General features: G+C 36.8%; 1 protein-coding gene across 1 annotated transcript in view; it reads right to left on the bottom strand.

Moving 5' to 3' along the window:
- Positions 1-18910, bottom strand: part of LOC106886232 (hornerin-like) — an 84006-nt gene that overhangs the window by 49475 nt on the left and 15621 nt on the right. Inside the window, exons 3-4 of the mRNA XM_014938964.1 lie at positions 390-526; positions 27-118 (exon numbers count right to left, since the gene is read on the bottom strand). Of these exons, the coding sequence (XP_014794450.1) occupies positions 27-118; positions 390-526 (229 nt within the window). The remainder of the gene's footprint in view (positions 1-26; positions 119-389; positions 527-18910) is intronic.

Here is an 18910-nt window from a genome sequence, read left to right as displayed (position 1 = left end):
AAGAAAAAGAAAAAGTAATTTTTTACATAAATTGAAGATCTCTGACATCACGTGGAGCGATCCATGTTGTTGTAACTTTCTGCTTCACATCTGAATTTGCATGACTTACTGCTGAATTCTGCAATTAAAAAGAAATACATATAATTATATATGAGGCAAATGTGACTTTCACCTATATTATTAGGGGAAATGTCTCTACTACAACAGGTCACACCGATAACCTCCTAAAAAGTGCCAGGTAGCTTTTACATTAGATTTCTATTACATATAGAAGACACATTTATTTCTTGAGAAAGTCTAAATTTTTAAACTCTACTGATGAAATAACTTTGCCATCTATTTAAAAGGAAACCAAGCTTAAGCAAGTATTCCAAAGACTGAACACATACCGTCACATTATGACATCCCAAGCCTTTAGTGTTTGGATCTGTAATTTTAAAAGTACCAACAGGAACATCTCCTTCTATTTCTCGAGCTTGTAGATTAAATCCTTTAAAACCAACACCTTTAAGCGCTTCTAGAGTCACTGTGAAAACAGACATGTTGAGAAATTTAAGTTTCATACACAACTAAAACCTCTTAAATGTTTAACAACTAATTTCCCTCACTCCAAAGCACAAGACTGCATGTAGAGAAATTACTTAAAACCTTTTAAAATTTTTAAATGTTGGAATTTATTACAGTTTTTACTACTTATCAAGAGAATGAAAATAAAGGAAAAGGAATAAATTTGGAGAAGCAATTCTGTGTAAAGTAACAGGAAATACATAATTTATAGACAATTTTTAAAGTAATTCTGCTGTACCAAATGACTACCCCTTTCTTATAAAATCTCATTTGCATTCCCAAGAATATTGGCTAATGGCCCTGCTGACCAAAAGGTTATTTATTTTCTGTCTAATGGCCTATGAAGTCAAAATAGCTACAGGAGAAACAGAATTGCATTTCTTTTTACCTGTGTTTCAAAAGAAAAGACTGACTTCTTCTGCCTGAGGCTGAACTACAGAACCATTTTTTTTAATGTGCTACAACTGGAAAAACAGAAACTAGACAGTTTGGCTCTCATGTTCTATATTAAATATGAAAAATTAATAATTATAAACTGCTCAATTTCACTCAAGTTCTGTTACTGAAGGAGCTCGGAAAAATAAGGAGGAGAGCAGTTTCGAGTTTTGTGTATATCCAAATTGAACTTAAATTTCAAGAGGCATAATCAATTTTGTTACGATCTATTGTAAACTTTCTCTGCTAATGCCAATATTAGGCACTTTTGTAAATAAAATCAGAATAATGGCTTATGCCCAATGGTATATGAAGTCCTCAAAAATAAGGAAAGCTAAACTGGAAATGACACAGAAGGCAATGAAAGAACCAGTCATACCTTGACAATTTAACATTTCCAAACACCTGCATAATTAGCCTTCCAATTTGTAATCAACTTTCAGTCCTAATTCACTAACTTTTTGCAGGTTTCACAGGAGGGATGACATCCAACACTTGAATGCAGTGTGAAATAAGTCACAGATGCAACTCTAAGAGTGCTGGCACATGGCATGCCAAAGCTGAAACTGCAATGTACTCAATGGAAGGGCAACCTAAAGCAGCTCCCTGAGATCAGGTACTGGATACTTATAATTTGAAAACTAGTACTAAAGCAAGAAAAATATGGTTAGAAAAAAAGGAAAAAAAAAAAAAAGGCAAGGTTATAACATCTGGGATTCAATGTTTTTGTCATGGTAAATCCCATATAACCTCACACAACAGTCTGCATACACTTAAATCCATGCACGATTTTGCTGGCAATGCTGTTTTAAATAGCTCTCAGTAATCAAGCAGCCTTCCCAGGCCCTTTGAAGGAGTTATTCACACATGTTTTTCCAAGAATGGCAGCTATAGAGATACAGCAAGGCACGTGTGGTTGGTTACAACTCACTTCCACCTCCATGTTTCTTCTAGCACATGGCTAGAAAAATAAGCATTCACTTAAGCTAAGTAAACTTAGCTTAAGTGATAATAAGCTATTTAATAAGAATAAGCTACTTAAAGTGTGACAGCACCATGAGATGGCATCACAGTGTCGAGAAACGAGGCCTTCAAGGTGTTCCATCCAGAAAGCAATTTTGGATTAAGAAGATAAAAAGGTGGCTTAAGCCACAGTAGCTCCACCTCCTGCAATGTGATAAAATCTGGGATGCAACTCTAAGGATGACTCAAAATGTCTCACTCTTGAGTTGTCTTATACTGCATCCTGAACTTTTATTTTCCTGTAAGATGACAACATGTGAACACCTAATGAGTAGGATCCTTTTGTATTACAGAGCCTGATACAACAGCAGTTACTCAAATACAAAAGCAAAGAGCAACTAATTATTGTAAGAGCAACTAAACTACAAAGAGCAACTAATTATTAGTCTAACTCAGCTGTTCCATTTAATTTTAATTTTGTCACAAAAATTAGAGCATGAAGCATATTTATTAGATAGGCAAAAGAAAAAAAAAGTGAATATATTTTCAGTTATACAAATGCAATACAAATACATACATATAGAAAACATTTCAAAATATTAATATCTCAGGTATAGATAAATGAGATTGAAATTAAAAAATAAATTTAACTAGACTGAGAGGGAAATGGGAATTTTGGTGAAGATTGGTATTTCTGAGAGACACAGATCAAGATTTTATGTCATTCAGATTATTTACCTTGAATTTCATTTCCTGGCTCAAAGTTATCAAAAGATACAGCAATAAGATATGGTGGTACAGATGTCTGTGGTTCAGCTTCATAGTTTGGTAACAGAGAATCACAATCAATTGAGGTATTTGTCTGTGGAAAACCAAGGATTCTGGGCAAAAATATTGCACAGAACAAAAAAATGAAGCAGGAGTGTCTCCTCATCTGTGGAACAAAAAGACAATATGGTTTTACAGTTTACAGTAACTTTTTTTTAGTAGTTGCCATGTTTGACAAATATTGGCTTTTCTCCAGGGTATGGAGCTTTCTTTGCATTAATATATTTTGAAGAAAGTAAATTAAAATAAAATACCTAGCTACACTGGCAGAACAGTGCAACAAAGGACACAAATATTTCCATTTTAAAATATTGAATTATTAATGGAAGTTTAAATTATCTGGTTACATGACAGCAATCCATTAACAGCCATGTCTGCTGCATCACTGCTTTGGACTAGAAAAGTTTTAAACAAGCTTCCTCGTTGTTGAGCCGGCAGATTTAGCTTAGCTCCTTTGTTATTCAAGAACTAAGACACAAACCTTGGTCTCTTAAACTGCTTTTTATAGATATAACCATGACTAGCATGCCCTCTTTTGCCTGCTTTGCCTACTCCCACTTCCAAGAGACAGCTAAGATCTCTATTATTAAACGCCCTGGAGAATTCATAGAAGTTTTTCAAAATATTTGTTTCCTGAAGGATTTAACAAAAGATTTCCACAAAGTCCTTTGGAGCTTTTAAACAATTTAAAAATACTAAATTGTTAGTGCATACTTCCTATGGGTTAAGAATAAATTATACCTAGTACAGATATTCACAAAAATAACTAAGAGGCAGGACTGAAGTCCAATCTTCAAGGATTTCAGTGGGAAGAAAATAAATTTTCTTTATAATTTCCTTGTAGTACTGACACTGAGAATAAACTGTTTCCAAGAAAGGAAGGAAACTCTTCCCAGCAGTATTCTCAGGTGTTTACTACCAGATTTTATGGCCCATGTTTCAAGTCTAAGCATTGGCACCACATAATTTGTAAGTCCATTACATCTTATGAATATCTCACTGTTTCAGTTACAAAAGTGCTGATACAACTGTAAAAACACAAGAAGTATTTAATAATGCTATTTTTCACGCCTGTCTGCCACAGGATTGCTATGTGTGATACACCAGGCTGTAACAAAAAGAATGGAGATATTTAATCGAGATTTTTTTGAAGTAATTCAAACAAAACATAAGAGATATGTTCAATTTGCATCATCTACCTGTGTATCCTAATTTGTGCATGAATGCATAAGACCATTTGGTTTTGCACCTGCTAATGAAATAAGTAACAGAAGTATCTGGAAACAGGGGGGCAAAACTTCAGAACACAATTCCAAACACCCATGCACTTAACTCTGAACCTAAGCAACTTTTTTAAATGCCACTGAGTCAACAGATAACAAAACAGGTGACTGTGAAGTGTTGAAAGATTTCCTATAGGAAGATGATGAAGGTTTGCATGGTGTCACAACCAGTAAGTGCAGTAATCAGGAAAGCTATATATGCAAGTTATCATGTCTTTAAAGCAGATGAAGAGTATCCCTCCCAAAAGTCTCATGAAAATGTCACTTAAGTGGGATCCTGGTAAGCATTATGTTTTGGTATCAGTACGCTGGGTGCGGTTATCCAATCTCTTCTGATGATTTTGACATGGCCCACCTCTAATTAAATTTTAAATACAGCACGTAGGTGCTATTACATTAACAGATGTGGTAAACAGTGATTTAATATGAACCAGTCTGTGTGTTGTTGAAATCTTTGTCTGACTCATGAAGAGAGGAAAAAAAACCCCAACTATTTCTAATCAGACGTTCTATTTCAAAGCACAGAGTCCTTAGCACTAGTTCAGCTGGGACTGGAAAATTGTCTGGAGCTGCACTCTGCCATGAAAGAAAACCAGTCTGAAATCTCCTTTCCTCTTTTTCTGGTTAGAAGGGAGCCAGAAAACAAGCACAACAAGTTGAAACATGGCTGAGATGCTTTCTCTTTGCATCAGCTCTCTGATTTAACAGTTCAAGAGCTATCCTAAGAGTCTCATCATGCCATCCTTTGGAATTAGGTTTTAGATGAGGAAGAGAGAGATATTAGCATCTTAAAAAATGGACCGGACCTGAGGCAGAAGCAGAAAATAACTTCCATGGAACTCGAGTTCCAATACATATTCAATGCAATCATATTATCTTGCACAACAAATTTGCCTTTTCTCCATGACAAATTACAAGAAACTAAAAGCAAATATTTATAAAGCAAAAGCATAGGGAGTTCTGGCAAATAAACGTTATTTGCAAGCTTCAAATTGGATATAATTATGGAAAATTAGTTGTATCCTCAGTTCCTTCATCTGATGGAAAAATTCTAATTCTTTTTTTACCACAGATACAACCATTTCTTCCTCTGAGCCTACATCACCCTCATATTTGCAGTACCTGAGCTGCTACCTTAAGAATCCTCTTCCACATTTAGTCTAATACGACTTCAGGCCAACAATTAAAACCCTGGGTGGTAGTTAGTTAGCTACTGCATTCAAAGTCTAGTGGACTTGGGAAGAGACACTTTGGTGGTTTGCTTCTCCAGAGCCTTGGGCAAACTTCTGAGTAAAGATAAAAGTTGTTTTAAAAGCCTTTAAATATAGAGCATTTAATTAATATGATAAAGACTTTTCCGTAATTTGAAAACCCCAGTCCTGGCAAGTCCATCCTGCCAACGCTTTAAGACTCAGTCCTGTATACCCATTTTTAACCTCATTCTGAGGTTATTTTTCTCCTTTCTTTTCTCCTAAATGCTCTTGATGAGCCACAGACTCACTCTTCAGCCTTTGCAAATAAGTATCACCAGTTAGCGTGCACCCTGTCCACCACATCCCCACCAACACACCTTATCGACCAAGTGCTGATGTGTGGGCATCCTCCAGTCCCTCTATGGTCAGTGTGGAAGAGCAGCAGCTGGACAGCCCAGGTGTCCCAGCAAGATGAGAGAGAGGAGGCAGCAGGTTCGGCCAATCGGCTGCGAGGTGAGGAGCCAGCGTGGCCAATCAGGACAGCCCGTGCTTGTGCCGTGGAAATGAGGACACCGCAGGTGGGACTCACCTGCCCAGATGGGGCGATGACAACACACACTCCTCACGGGTGACTCATAACCCCTCTGACCTTTAACGAGGCATCTGGGATAGGTAAGGCTTCGGCAGGTTGACAGCCTAACCTACTATGTTGTATAAAATCTACAGAATTATGCGAGACAAAAAACTGACTGATATATATGTATATGAGATATATATATGAGCAGTTCTGATAAAATATTCTACACTAGTCTGTTTAATTTGACCTCAGAGTATTCTGCTGCTAGTTTTTCATTTTTTGACTCCTTTCTTACAGTGGGAAAAGGCATGGAAAACTCCAGTCATTGTAATACTGCCGAGCAGTTTTTCAGAGCAGAGTCAGTGAGGCTGTTTTATCTCATGTACCTTGTGGGAAGGATCTGAAGTTACTGCATTAAAAACGAAATATTTTTTTAATTTTCAGAAGCATTTTCAAAAGGTCTGTGCTGAAGATTGGGAGAATTCCAAAAGCTGGATGACATATAGAATAGAACAGAATAGAGTATTTCAATTGGAAGGGACCTACAGTGACCATCTGGTCCAACTGCCTGACCAATCAGGGCTGATCAAAAGTTAAAGCATGTTATTAAGGCCATTGTCCAAATGCATCTTAAACTGACAGGCTTCGGGCATCAGCCACCTCTCTAGGAAGCCTGTTCCAGTGTTTGACCACCCTCTTGGTAAAGAAATGCTTCCTAATGGCCAGTCTAAATCTCCCCTGGCACAGCTTGGAACCATTCCCACACGTCCTGACCCTGGATACCAGGGAGAAGAGATCAGCACCTCCCTCCCCATGTCACCCTCTCAGGAAGCTGCAGAGAGCAATGAGGTTGCCCCTCAGCCTCCTTTTCTCCAAACTAGAAAAACCTAAAGTCCTTAACTGCTCCTCACAGGATAGTCCCTCCAGCCCTTTCACCGGCTTTGTTGCCCTTCTTTGGATGCAGTCAAGGACCTTAACAATACGACAGACAGTTGTATTTAACCAGGGAATACCAGGAAATCCATCAACAAAAGACTGTTCACAAGAAACTTCTTCAAATTCTTGATGTTTATGCACTTAAAATTCAAAATGCTCATAGCGTAGATTTAGTGTATTTAACTAACAGTATTCTCTTTCAGTTAATCACCTTTAATTAATGAGCAGCATTTTATTTACATTATTCTATTATGAAAGACATTACATCCTATCTGCTACTATCCATTGGGGAAGAGATCATAATCTTCCTTCTCTTATTGTACCACCAAATTTACCATTGATACCAATGTTATAAATAGTAATGAGAATGCAGACTACACACCACAAATGCAATAGCATACTGGCAACACCGTCAAATAAGTGATACAGTAAAGGAATGTCAACTGATTGCACCAGAAATACATAAACAAAGAGATGGGATCTTAGAAATGCGTGGATGCAAGACCTCCTTCTCTGCCAGCTAGGAGATACAGAGAGGTAACCAGCAGGATCAGAACTATTACTCCAGGCTACTCAGAGCAGCAATGAGTACTCCATGAATATTTGGTTTGACGGGCAGATATGTCAGACAATGAATTGCTGTAATCTCGGTAATGTTATGGTTATAAAGAAGCATAGATAAGACAAGCAATATGCTTATGTTGGTTCTAACAGTAACAAAATACTATATTGTATAAGCTGGTAAAGACTCAGACCATTAGTTTACAATGTGAGAGTTGTAAACCTGCTGTCACAGGTTTTTCACAACACAGTGCTTATGGTTTATTTCAAAGAACTGTATTTCCATTGAATCAAACATAGGGCACTGATTCAGTATTAATTTACCTGTAATCTAGAACTGCCAGTTAAAAAAAAGTATTTTTCAGGACTCTTTGCTTGAAAGGACAGTTCTGAGATCACAAGTTAAATACCAACTGAACCAGTGGTGAATTCCTGGCTCTGCTGAAACCACGATTACTAAGTTTGCTACATACTGAAACTACCCTGCAAGCGCAAATCAACTCTACACGGTACGCACATGGACTTCCCTAGTGCTTGGAATGCATTCAATGAATATTCCTGTGGGATCTTTTTTTTTTTTTCTTTTCTTTTTTTTTTTTTCCCCCTGGTCTTTCTTTAAAATAATTACATTAGACTCGTCCCAACAAGAGTGAGTCGATTCGCTTTAGGAACAAGCCAGGGAACATTGGAGAGACACCAGAGTCCAGAACACTGAAAGGAGGGGGTCTCTACTAGGCAGCGGATGAAAATTTTAACCGGCACATGGCGGACAAAAGGGAAGCCAGCTAAGCAAAAGAGTATATTCTTGAATAAAGGACAGCAAACCCTGGCAGAGTTTTCTAGAAGTATTTTATTTCTACTAAAAGCTATTTAGACCAAGCAGCCTGTTTCCTTTTCCTTCACTGACATTATCCAGCTACCGTCATGACCTTCAAACAGCCTTCAGCTTGCTCTCTGCAACTTCTGAGGCAAAGATGATTTTTGATATGGTAACTTACATTGCAACTGGAAATGCTAGAAAGCATAACAAAGCTTCAGCTTATGTCAACATGTATACATAAATAAAAAGGTAAGAGATGTGAGGGTTATTTTTGTCAGGGTATGGTATTCTTATCAAAACGCTTTGGTGTTTCCAGTATGCAGTATTCATACAACACCAAGTCTTAGACTTTGCAGGAGAATTGACAAACTATTTGCTTGGATACCTCAGATGTGCTGGGAAACAACGAATGATAAAATAGTAACCACTCCAGTTATTTTAGTGAAAATGTGTGTAAGAAGTGGTCTTACAGATATGAAGAGGTGAGATTATAACCATATACATCTTTCACTGAACACTTCAAACTGACTCTATGACAATAAAAGCGAGCAGGGAAGGGAGAGAAAGAAACTTCATTTCTTCCAAACACTATTTTCCACAATGATGACTAGGAAAACATTTATTACTGAATATCCTTGCCTCCTCTTAAGGGCCAGGTGCCTTCCCAAGCTCTCCCAGTCCTTTTCTTTGTTACTTCCTTGCTCAAAGAAGGAAGACATGAGAAGTCCCTATAAATGTTAATAACATTTGTTTTCCTGACACCTACTTTTACAATGGCAAGAAATTTCTGTAATAATCTACATTTCATCTCCAAATGAAAGTGGTTTGCCCAGTGTATAGTACTAGTGCTATTAAGAGGATGTTATCATTACTGCAATCCTCCAGCATACTTTCTGTAATTCGAAAGTACTCAACTGAAGTTATTTTGAAACATATTCAAGTCTAAAATTAGTGGTGAGGATTCTTAATAGGCTATGTGAATTGTATCATAAAGGTTATATGAAGAGATACATTTATTTACTTTTCCTTCAAAAACAGTATTTCTTCTACCTTCTACAAGTGTGTTGATATTTATATCCAATTTCCAAGGCCTTCAAGTATTGCCGCATTTTTTATTTATAAGGTAACATTATACTTCCTATGTTCAATAATTATATTTCCTTCTTAAAAATACATATAATACATTAGAATTACTTACTGCCCAAAATAGCTCTAGCTATAACTAAATATAGTGTTGTTCTTCAGAAAAAGTATATGACATTAAAATGGTACATTGTAAAAGCCAACTAAAATTTAGATAGTATATTTTGCACTCTTAAGGAAATATATTAAATGTACTCTTGATAAATGTATAACTATCTGATAATTCAGTAAACCAGTAATATATATTTTTCTAGAAAAAAAAGATATGAAAATCATCCTTTCTCACATATTAAAGATGTTCAACTCCTTGTCTTTAACTCCTTCTATGATTCTAATTTCTTGACTTTGCTCATGTTAGCGCTTTTCTTGTCTGATTTTAACCCTGCTGACGTTAGTACAAGTCTGTTACTCTATAAATAACAATAATGGTCCACACCCTGAAAGTCCTAGTTAGATGATGTCACTGGGAGCCTTACATGTGAATCAGTGAGCAAAAAAAAAGTTTGACTTAACGACAAAAGAGTAGAACAGGAGTGATCAAATGGATTACTTCTACTGAACATTTTTTGCCACAGTAGATGTGAGGGCAAAAAAGATAGCTCATTGATGCCATACACTTACGTGCTGCTCTGGAGAAACACCTGACATGAACAGCACATATAACAGCAATGACATACGTACATTGCGTCATCTTATCTCATGCATTGTGCAAGCTAACAAACAGCATTGTCCCCATGTGCTTTTAAGGTGAGTGCTTGGGTGTGGCTGCAAACACATGCAATACCTCATACAAACCACAGTGACTACCATTTTTTAGTGATTTACCAGACCCTATATTCAGATTTAAGTAAATGTAAACATCTGTTCATGGAATGGAAGTCATCACAGAAGAGGGATCCCACTACTGAGATATGCAGTCTGACAAAAGAACTGGAGCCTTAATAATAAAAATTCATTTTTTTTCACTCACAGAGAAAGTAAATGGTCTTTCTTACACATAGTACCTCCTGGTATTACTGAAAAATTCTCTTTGTATGTAATTTGTATCTATGGATCTAGAATACTTCAGGAACAGTTGAAATATGTTTAGAGGCCTTTTTTTAAGTCCCTGTAGCCTGCAGGATTCACCTGTATAGTGGAGTTAACGCAATGCATATAAATATGCATGTGTGGTCCACTCATGAGTGAGCAGCTAGGGTCCAGTAATGTAAATTTAGCTTTAGAGCTTCCAGCAATCTGACACTACTGGGTCAAAAATACCATAGCTACATGATACAAAACACTGACATGTATAAACTCACTTTGCTGATGCACTCTCGTTCATTCAAAAAGTTTGACTGCTTAGGTTAATTGAGTTTTGGCTAACTTAAGAGAAATGTTGTTGCATGTCCATAACTGAAATCTGGCCTACTACATGATAAGACAATGCATAGCTTACAGTTTAGTGAAAAAGTTTCTTTCAATCTCCTAGGCCAAGAGGGAGATGCTCACACTAGTAGACATCCCTTTGGACTTCAAAATCAACTTGAACACTTGGGATCTATTCTTTGAAACTTTAGTTAAAGGAACTATCTATACAAGATATTCCTAGGTAAGAGAATGTAATTGTAGCTTTGGGGGGGTCTCAAGTTCATCATTTATAGAAGCCAAAAAGCAGCTGTCATAGAGAGGCATACTTTTTTTGATAGGCAGAGAGGTTGTCTAGTTTTGCCTAACAACATGTGCACAACTACTTGGATACAAGAGCAAAAAAGGAAGCAGAGGAACGAGGGAAGGTATGGTGGGCTCATATGGTTTCTGATAATGTCAGATTTCCAAGCAACAGTCAGTTAACAATCTATTTTCCAGGACATGGTCCACAAAGTATTTGGTATTGCACAGGTTTTCAGAAATAAATAACACTTCCACTGCATCTTTTCTATTTGTCTCTGAACACGCCTTGCAAACAATAATGAAATAATCCCCACAGCTCCTTGTGAGGCAGGGAAGTATTATTATTTGTACCTAATTCTACAGATGAGGAAACCAAGTCACAGAGGGATTAAGTGACTCGACCAAGGTCATATAGAAAGTCTGCTGCCACTCATGGTATGCGTCAGTCCTTGTCAGCACTCAGTGACACTCCCTGAAAAGTTCACTCAACCCCTTTCTCTGCGTAGGCCAGCATCTTTAAGATTTCATAAGTATCATCTTCCACCCTAACCTTGACTGAAAGAAGAAACTGCACCAGCCCAGGTCAGAGTCAGGCTGAGCATGATCCCCAGTTAATGGCTTTCCTACTGTTTCATTTAGGACTCCTGATTGTCTCCTGGATTCTACTTTATTTTCACCTCTGACAGGAATTTCTCCTAAAGGACTCCTTTAATTTAGAACTATAAAGCTAGGCAGGATAATATTGCGTAAATAGACCATGCAATAAATACTTGCAGTAATTATTTTCAAAGATACATATATATTTCTCTCAGAATACACATAGGACACAAACCTCCCAATTCTACTCCTACACTTAGAAAAACCCCACCTTCCATTTCTACACAGTATAAATCAGCTCAAAGTTTCATACAATTCCTGTCATACTATGTCTGCATATATACACACACACACAGAAAATCATAAATAGTAGAATACCTCCTGTATAGACACTGTTATATTATGGAACTCTCTAAGTATATAAACCTTATAGTAAAAAATAGCAAGAATAACTTCCCAACCAAAACCTCTGACACATTTTTATATGTAAGCATTTATGTCATGCATTTCACATATTATTATTTCATTGTGCGATTGTGTTATCAGAATAGTTAATGTACTTAGTTTGTGTGATGCCTTTGGGTGATGAAAAACTTAAGTGCACATCATGTCCCTTTCTTCTTGCTGGTAAAGCAGAAACCTGAGCTTTATCTTAGATCTTCAGTTGCCCAAGCTTTGTCTTAAGAGAGTTCTTCATATCTTCCTCACTTTAATTTTACTGATCCTGAATTTGAACAGACACCTTGAATCTCGTTTCAAATCTCTACGATGTGCACATAACAATGGAATATTCTTTTTTTTTTAACTGTTTAATAGTTTGTTAAATTATACACTTCAAAATTTCAGAAGACCCTGACAGCACAAATATCTTCTGTAATTTACTTTACTTTTAACTTACTTATGTTAGTTTGCATTTCATTCACATCTTAGGAAACAGTTGTTCCATTGAATGCTTGCTGGTCTTTTTGTAAGATCAACATGCAAGACAATAAATAGAACAACCAACTCTGTGAAGTAAAAAAACAGTCAATATGAATTTGGGGAGAAGGTGATTAATCCATATGGAGAAGTTAGCTGTGTTAAATTGTAAACTGAGAAACTGGACATACTGCCCATGAGTCAGCAATTAAATATGGGCCCCCTCATACACAGTAAAGGAATTAACATGGATACACGTATGGGCCACAGAAGGGATCTGTGCCTTTTTCAAACAATGGGAAAGAGAAAACAACACCATTATGCCCTGTGACCCACATAGTGAACACTGCATTTTCCTCAGTTTAAGCAGAAATGGTGAGATTCAGCCACAGCCAAATCAAGGAGCCCAAGAATGAATCAGTATAGTCAAGACTCAAAACCAGATTAACAGCTGTTTCTTCTATGCTGGTCACACAAGATTTCTGGTGCTGCATCGAATTGCAGAAATTCCCCTTCCCCTATTTCACCTTCTTCAAATCCAGGTCTATGATTCTTGCATCCTTTATAACTTGTCTCTACTTAAAAGCAATCCTATACCAATAATAGCTCAGTCCCTCCATTATATTAGTAGAAAAGAAGGAGAGCTGCTCTTAGTTCTTTCTTTTACCGATTCAATAATCCACCTTTTCAGTAGTGCTCCTCCAAAACCAAGAGTGCCTTTTCTTTGGGGACAGAAAGTCATTTTGTAAACAAAAGAATGGGCATGAGAGCTGGGTGAGTTGCCATCTATTCCTTGCTCTGTCACAAATTTCCTGTGTGACTCTAGCAAGTCATTAATCTCCATATGCCTCATCTAGAAAATGGGATAATGATATTTAACTATTTCATAGGGAGGCTTAATGGTTGTGAAATGTGCTGAGCTCCTTGGGTGGAAGGAAGCTGCTGTCAGAGTAAACACTAATAGTATGATTATGTTTAGTGGGAAGGTTTTAGGACAGTCACTTTGTAACTTATCAATATCACAATTCTGCACTACACAGATAACTTGGCTAATCAAGTGAGTCACTTAATGAGAAATTTGTGTTTTACTTCACTTGTGATATCTAAGCATAATGTCTGGAACCTCAAAGTCAAGCTGAATTGTCAACACCCTGTTAAAGTCTGCGGAAAGAGATACCATCTTCAGAGAAAGAAACACATCCTTTCTCTAGATAGACTATAACTGTAAGCATCAGCCTACAAAAGGTTTAGAAACATGACTATGGGCTTTGAAATCTGCTACAGACGAGTACATCCCACCAAGTGACAAATCAGACCCATAGAGAGTAACAGATATTATTTCCTTGTTGATTTTTCCTCTGATATTCTAGAAAACAATGGCTCCTGAAATAATGTATCTGGTATTCACTTACTCTTACATGGGAACACAACTATGGATTCTGAATGCATTTGTGAAAAAATATCTAATTCATTCAGTCAGTGGGAACCACAGATGCTTAGAATCTCTAAAAAAACCACATAACCTTTTTGGAAGTTCTCTGTGGATGTAGGTACCTAATGTTAGACACACATACTCAGCAGTTCTAAATTCCCAAAGCCTCTTCCCTCCAGTGTCACATCCTCTCCTTCCTTCTCATCAACATTTCCTGGTTTGGGATTTTTTCAGATCTATATTCCTTTAATTGAGAAGAAGGTGTGACATGAAGTACTCTATTATACTGCTTTTGGCCAGCATAATGATAAATGTCGTGATGATCTCCTACAACCTCAAACAACTCATGCTGACAAAATGACTGGTAACTTATCTTTGGGAAACAACTTGAAACTGATGCTGCTTCTTCCACCACAGCAATCCTCATTGCATTTGTGATAAGGGATTAATACTAGTCACCTAAATCCTGTCTGTGTTTTAATGTCGGTAAAATGTTAATGAACATGTGTTGTTCTCCTCTTCAAATTAAAAGGTCACCTGAAGTAAGTATATCTGCCTATATACACTGTCCATAAATACCTAATACCCCACTACCGATACCTTAAAAAAATTCTTGATATCCACAGCCAGTACCTTGACTATGGGAAATAACAAGCCAACTTTTTACTTGAAAAAGGAACTTAATCAAGCACTCATCTTCAGCAAGTGCACATTACTAAATACAAAGAATTAGAACAGGTTTATGTAATAGAGAAAACAGTTTATGAAACAGAGAAAGCTAATCTTATATCACTGTCTATAGAACACATTCTTAAAGGTAAGGCATCGCTTTCATAGGATTACTAGGAATGTTATTACAATCATAGCAGAAATAAAGTATTCTAATGGTAATGGCACTAGAAGATGCAGTGTTAGTCCAATCTAATCCTATCAATTCACAGAGCTTTAGAAATTTAACTGAACTTTCTCTAGGAAACATTATCTGTCCACAGGACATCCATATTTCAGAAAAAATAGGAGATTTTGGGATAAACATGAATTCAAACACAGGTCAACTAGCTAGCTAACCAATTTTTAAGATTTCATTATACCATTTTGCAACCTCTGCACAGCAACACGGCCGAAGAAGGATCCTCTCACACCTAAGTCCCATTTCGTGGTTTCGTGTCTTAAAGATCAGGAGATTCCACAACATCGTACTGAGTCTGTTGAACTGCTGTATCATTGGAAAGTGAGTAATACTGAGTGGAGCCAAAAGATGTCATTTAAATAGATTTGTAGGCAGCTGCACTTTTGAGTTCCATCACCAAATGACTTGGGTGGACTTGAATCAAGTAAAACAAAAGACCAGTCATGATATGTAAGTGGCCAGAACTCATACAGTGGGTCAACAGGTTAAAATATTAATCCTACAACCAGCACCTTTGGGAAACACACATGAGATAAGAATTAAAGAATAAAAGAATTAAAATTTACCATTTAGTACAACAATTTTCAAAAAGTCAATCACAAATGAGAGCTGAAATAGGAATTTGTAACACAGGACCACCAGGGTTGTTTCTGCTTAGCAGAATCTGAATAATGCAAATTCCATTAGTAGCAGTACATTAAGTAGATAACAAATTATTATGATAAGGTTACAAATTAGACGTAGAAATACCCGAATGGACGGCTCCTTTTCTCTTACTGTTTTCTGCCTGTTTCTGTGCCTTCGTAAGCTTTTGTGACAGGAATCATTTTAATATATATGTATTCTAAAGTGCTCAATACAGGCTCTTGTAAGACAAATCATAGCAAAAATATTCTACAGTAGACAGCCTTAAACCATTGAAAAGCTCTTAGATAAACTTTCCTCCAAATTTTAAAACAAGAAGGATTCATCTGTTTTGCAGATTGCTGTAAAACAGATATACTGTGACAAGGCCTACCCAACACCTAAAACCGATCATTCACTAAAGCTGGGGCTTTTCTAGTACGTGTTTACACCGTAGAATCTGTGGTTTTAAAATTAAATTGGCTCACATAAGTTTCAAATATTCGCTTTCAGCAAAAGGAATGCAGTTACTACACTGCATAAGCTGACATCACTGACAGGTCTGTACAAATCTACACTTGCTTATAACAACACAGAGATTTACAACTGAGAACGAGTCCTACTTTTAACTCAGGAGGCAGTGTCTGCCAGCAGGACCAAACACTCAGTAGAGAAAAATGTGAGCTTGGCTTGACTAAGGTAGGCATTAGAAGATGTACAGCTGGGAGTGGATAAACTGGAATGGGCAAGGTCGAGAGTATTAAAATTTGGCCTATTTCTTCTACTGAAATACTCACTGATGGATTATGCAGGGACAATGTACCACACAGTTGGTATGTAAAAAATAGCAAAAATATATGACTCTTCAAAAAAAACGTTGGGAAGAACATTGCATATGGCATGTTCACGCAAATTAGGAATTAAGAAAACTTTGGAAAATGTGAAGAGGCATTTAAAACACTAAAGGAAGAAGTGACAGATTAGTTATTTTCACCTGGATCTTGCTGTTCATATGTATTTGGCTATATGGGTGGAAAGAAAGGCTATAATATTGTATATCACGCCCAGCTCATTCTCAAACTCCCCAGTTTCCATCTAATTTGAACTGTGTTCAATTATAAAGGACATACCATACCACTACAGAAACTACTGTATTGAGATTGCAGAGCTCTTAAATTGCACAAGCTCTTATGCCTTGCTAAGAAGGTAGGAGCAGATAATGATTGAAATGAGAAAAGTAAAACGGTAGAAAGGAAGCCAGAGAAGTAGATCCTTCACTAGACTGAAACCCTGAATTAAGAATTATAAACAGTATGGAATTTCCAGTTTAACATTTCCAAAGCTTCAGGTCTGAGTGACCCTAAAGTAGCTCTAAAGGACTGAGAACGATACTAACCACTGCCTTCAAATGCAGTTCTTTCCCATTCAGCTTTTGGAAAGAGCAATGAGTAGGTCTTTGAAAGCCATAAGCTTTCTATTTTCTCCTCATATAAAACCCCAATACCAGACAGTTACAAGAGCAAGTCATAGATAATCAACAAAATGATCAATGGCCTAGTTACCCTCTGAATGAAATCAGCTTCTTTTTCCTGTATCAATATTAAATGTTTAATGAGTAACTATCGGAAGTTTATAATTTCAGAGCATAGAAATAAACTTTCATTATAATTCATATTTGTAATGTATGGTGTTAATAAGTTAAGTTTAGAGTAGAAAATATAACTTTCTTTGTAATTCATTTATATAATAAACCTCAAATTGCAATGTTTATGTGGTTAGCTGCAAGGTACCTAAAGTTTTATGGATTTATAATTTATACTTTAAAAGTGTTTAAGTGTCTTCTAATTGTAGAGGGCCACTTTGTTGGAAGGGTGCAACCCAAAGTTTAAGGGCTGACACTGACGTATGTGGTGATGACTTGGAGCCCTAGGGAACTGGGATGTCCCTTAATTTATTATTATGCTGGCTGAGACACATCACAAAATTTTCTGGCCTCTTGGTTAATGGTAACCTCAGATTCTCATATTCTTGCTACAGAACCACAAGCTAGTTAGGATATACAGGTTCCTCAGTATGCTATGGCAGCTTCATGCAAATGAAGTGGAAAGCAGAAAAAAAAAATTAACGAAATCTGGGCAAATTCATGTGAAGATATCCAACCAATAGCCTTTTGCCAAAACCCCAAAATAATCAATTTTTATTTGAGAAACACAGTATCGTCAACTCTCATGATTCAATAATTAGTTTACTTAGGGCCAGAAGAAAAGCGATTACATAAGAATAGCCTCCTTTTTTCACTCTAGTTATGAAAAAAAAAACCAAACAAAAAAAACCCCCAACCCAACAACATCTGTATTTTAAATAATGAGAACAGTGATTATAATTTCTCAAATCTTGTAAGTTCATACGGTTGAATTTGCAATCCTGGACCTAATCTCCGAATCTCCGTGCTTTTTCTGAAAAAAAAAAAAAAAAAGCTAAAGAGGAGGCTCTTCTACTGTAGAACTCCCTCACACCTGAAATGAGATTGGACCAAAATGTAATTATTCCCCTGGCTTTGGCTTAGGATTTTAGCCAGGATACAGCTATTGATCTGCAATATTGCTTGTGGAAATGACGAACTGGACTTCTTGTAGGTGGTTCACAGAGACCTTTCACACCTTTAAATATATTTGCAGTTCTAAGAAATTGTTAAAAAATGTCAAGAGTAGCAAATTAAAGCAGTATTTCCCACTTACTGCTAAAACAGGAAGTGTATGTTCAAATGTCTTCGAAACACAAACTTGCAGGTATGTTCTTACTTTAACCAGAGCCTTTTTCAACTTCTTGTATAACAGAAATCCTGTGCAATAAAACCTTTTGGACTTCTGGATAATACAAGACTTAGATATTTTCCACAGGCTGCAGCATTGCTAAGCTAGACGTTTTTCACTATGGTGAAGAGTTGGAACAGGATGCAACCATGAGGTTATTATGGCAACATGGGAGCAGGTTTAATCCTCATAGTCCTAAATAAGTACTGGTCCAGTACAACCCTGAATTTCTATCTAAACAAACAGGAATGGTGGATAACAACTGAGACGGTCTCTGAAATCACAAAAAGAGCAAAAAGATGGGAGATGGATGAAAACCACATCTGTGTAAGTTTCAGTTTCCAGTATTTAACAACTACAGTGTCCTGGAAACTACAATGGAAAGTGTAGCATTACTGGCACTCTGATTTCAACTAGCCACAGCTATTTATTTTGAGAGAGAATGTAGAAAGAGGAGGGAGGGATTTGTGAGGGAGCCGAGGGAGTGCTCTGTGTTTCACCATATCCTGTTTTGAACAGTTTCATTAGGCTTACCCTACAATTAATTTTAGGAACAGATCTTGTGGCACCCTAAGGATATCTAGCCTTTCCTGGCTCTGTGCACTAGAAGCTCACGCTGAACTGATGATACTTCTAGACCATAAACTTTTCCAAGCT

The sequence above is a fragment of the Calidris pugnax genome, unplaced genomic scaffold (genome assembly GCF_001431845.1).
Source record: "Calidris pugnax isolate Ruff unplaced genomic scaffold, ASM143184v1 scaffold18, whole genome shotgun sequence".
Taxonomy (NCBI): domain Eukaryota; kingdom Metazoa; phylum Chordata; class Aves; order Charadriiformes; family Scolopacidae; genus Calidris; species Calidris pugnax.
This window is presented reverse-complemented; position numbering and strand designations above follow the sequence as displayed.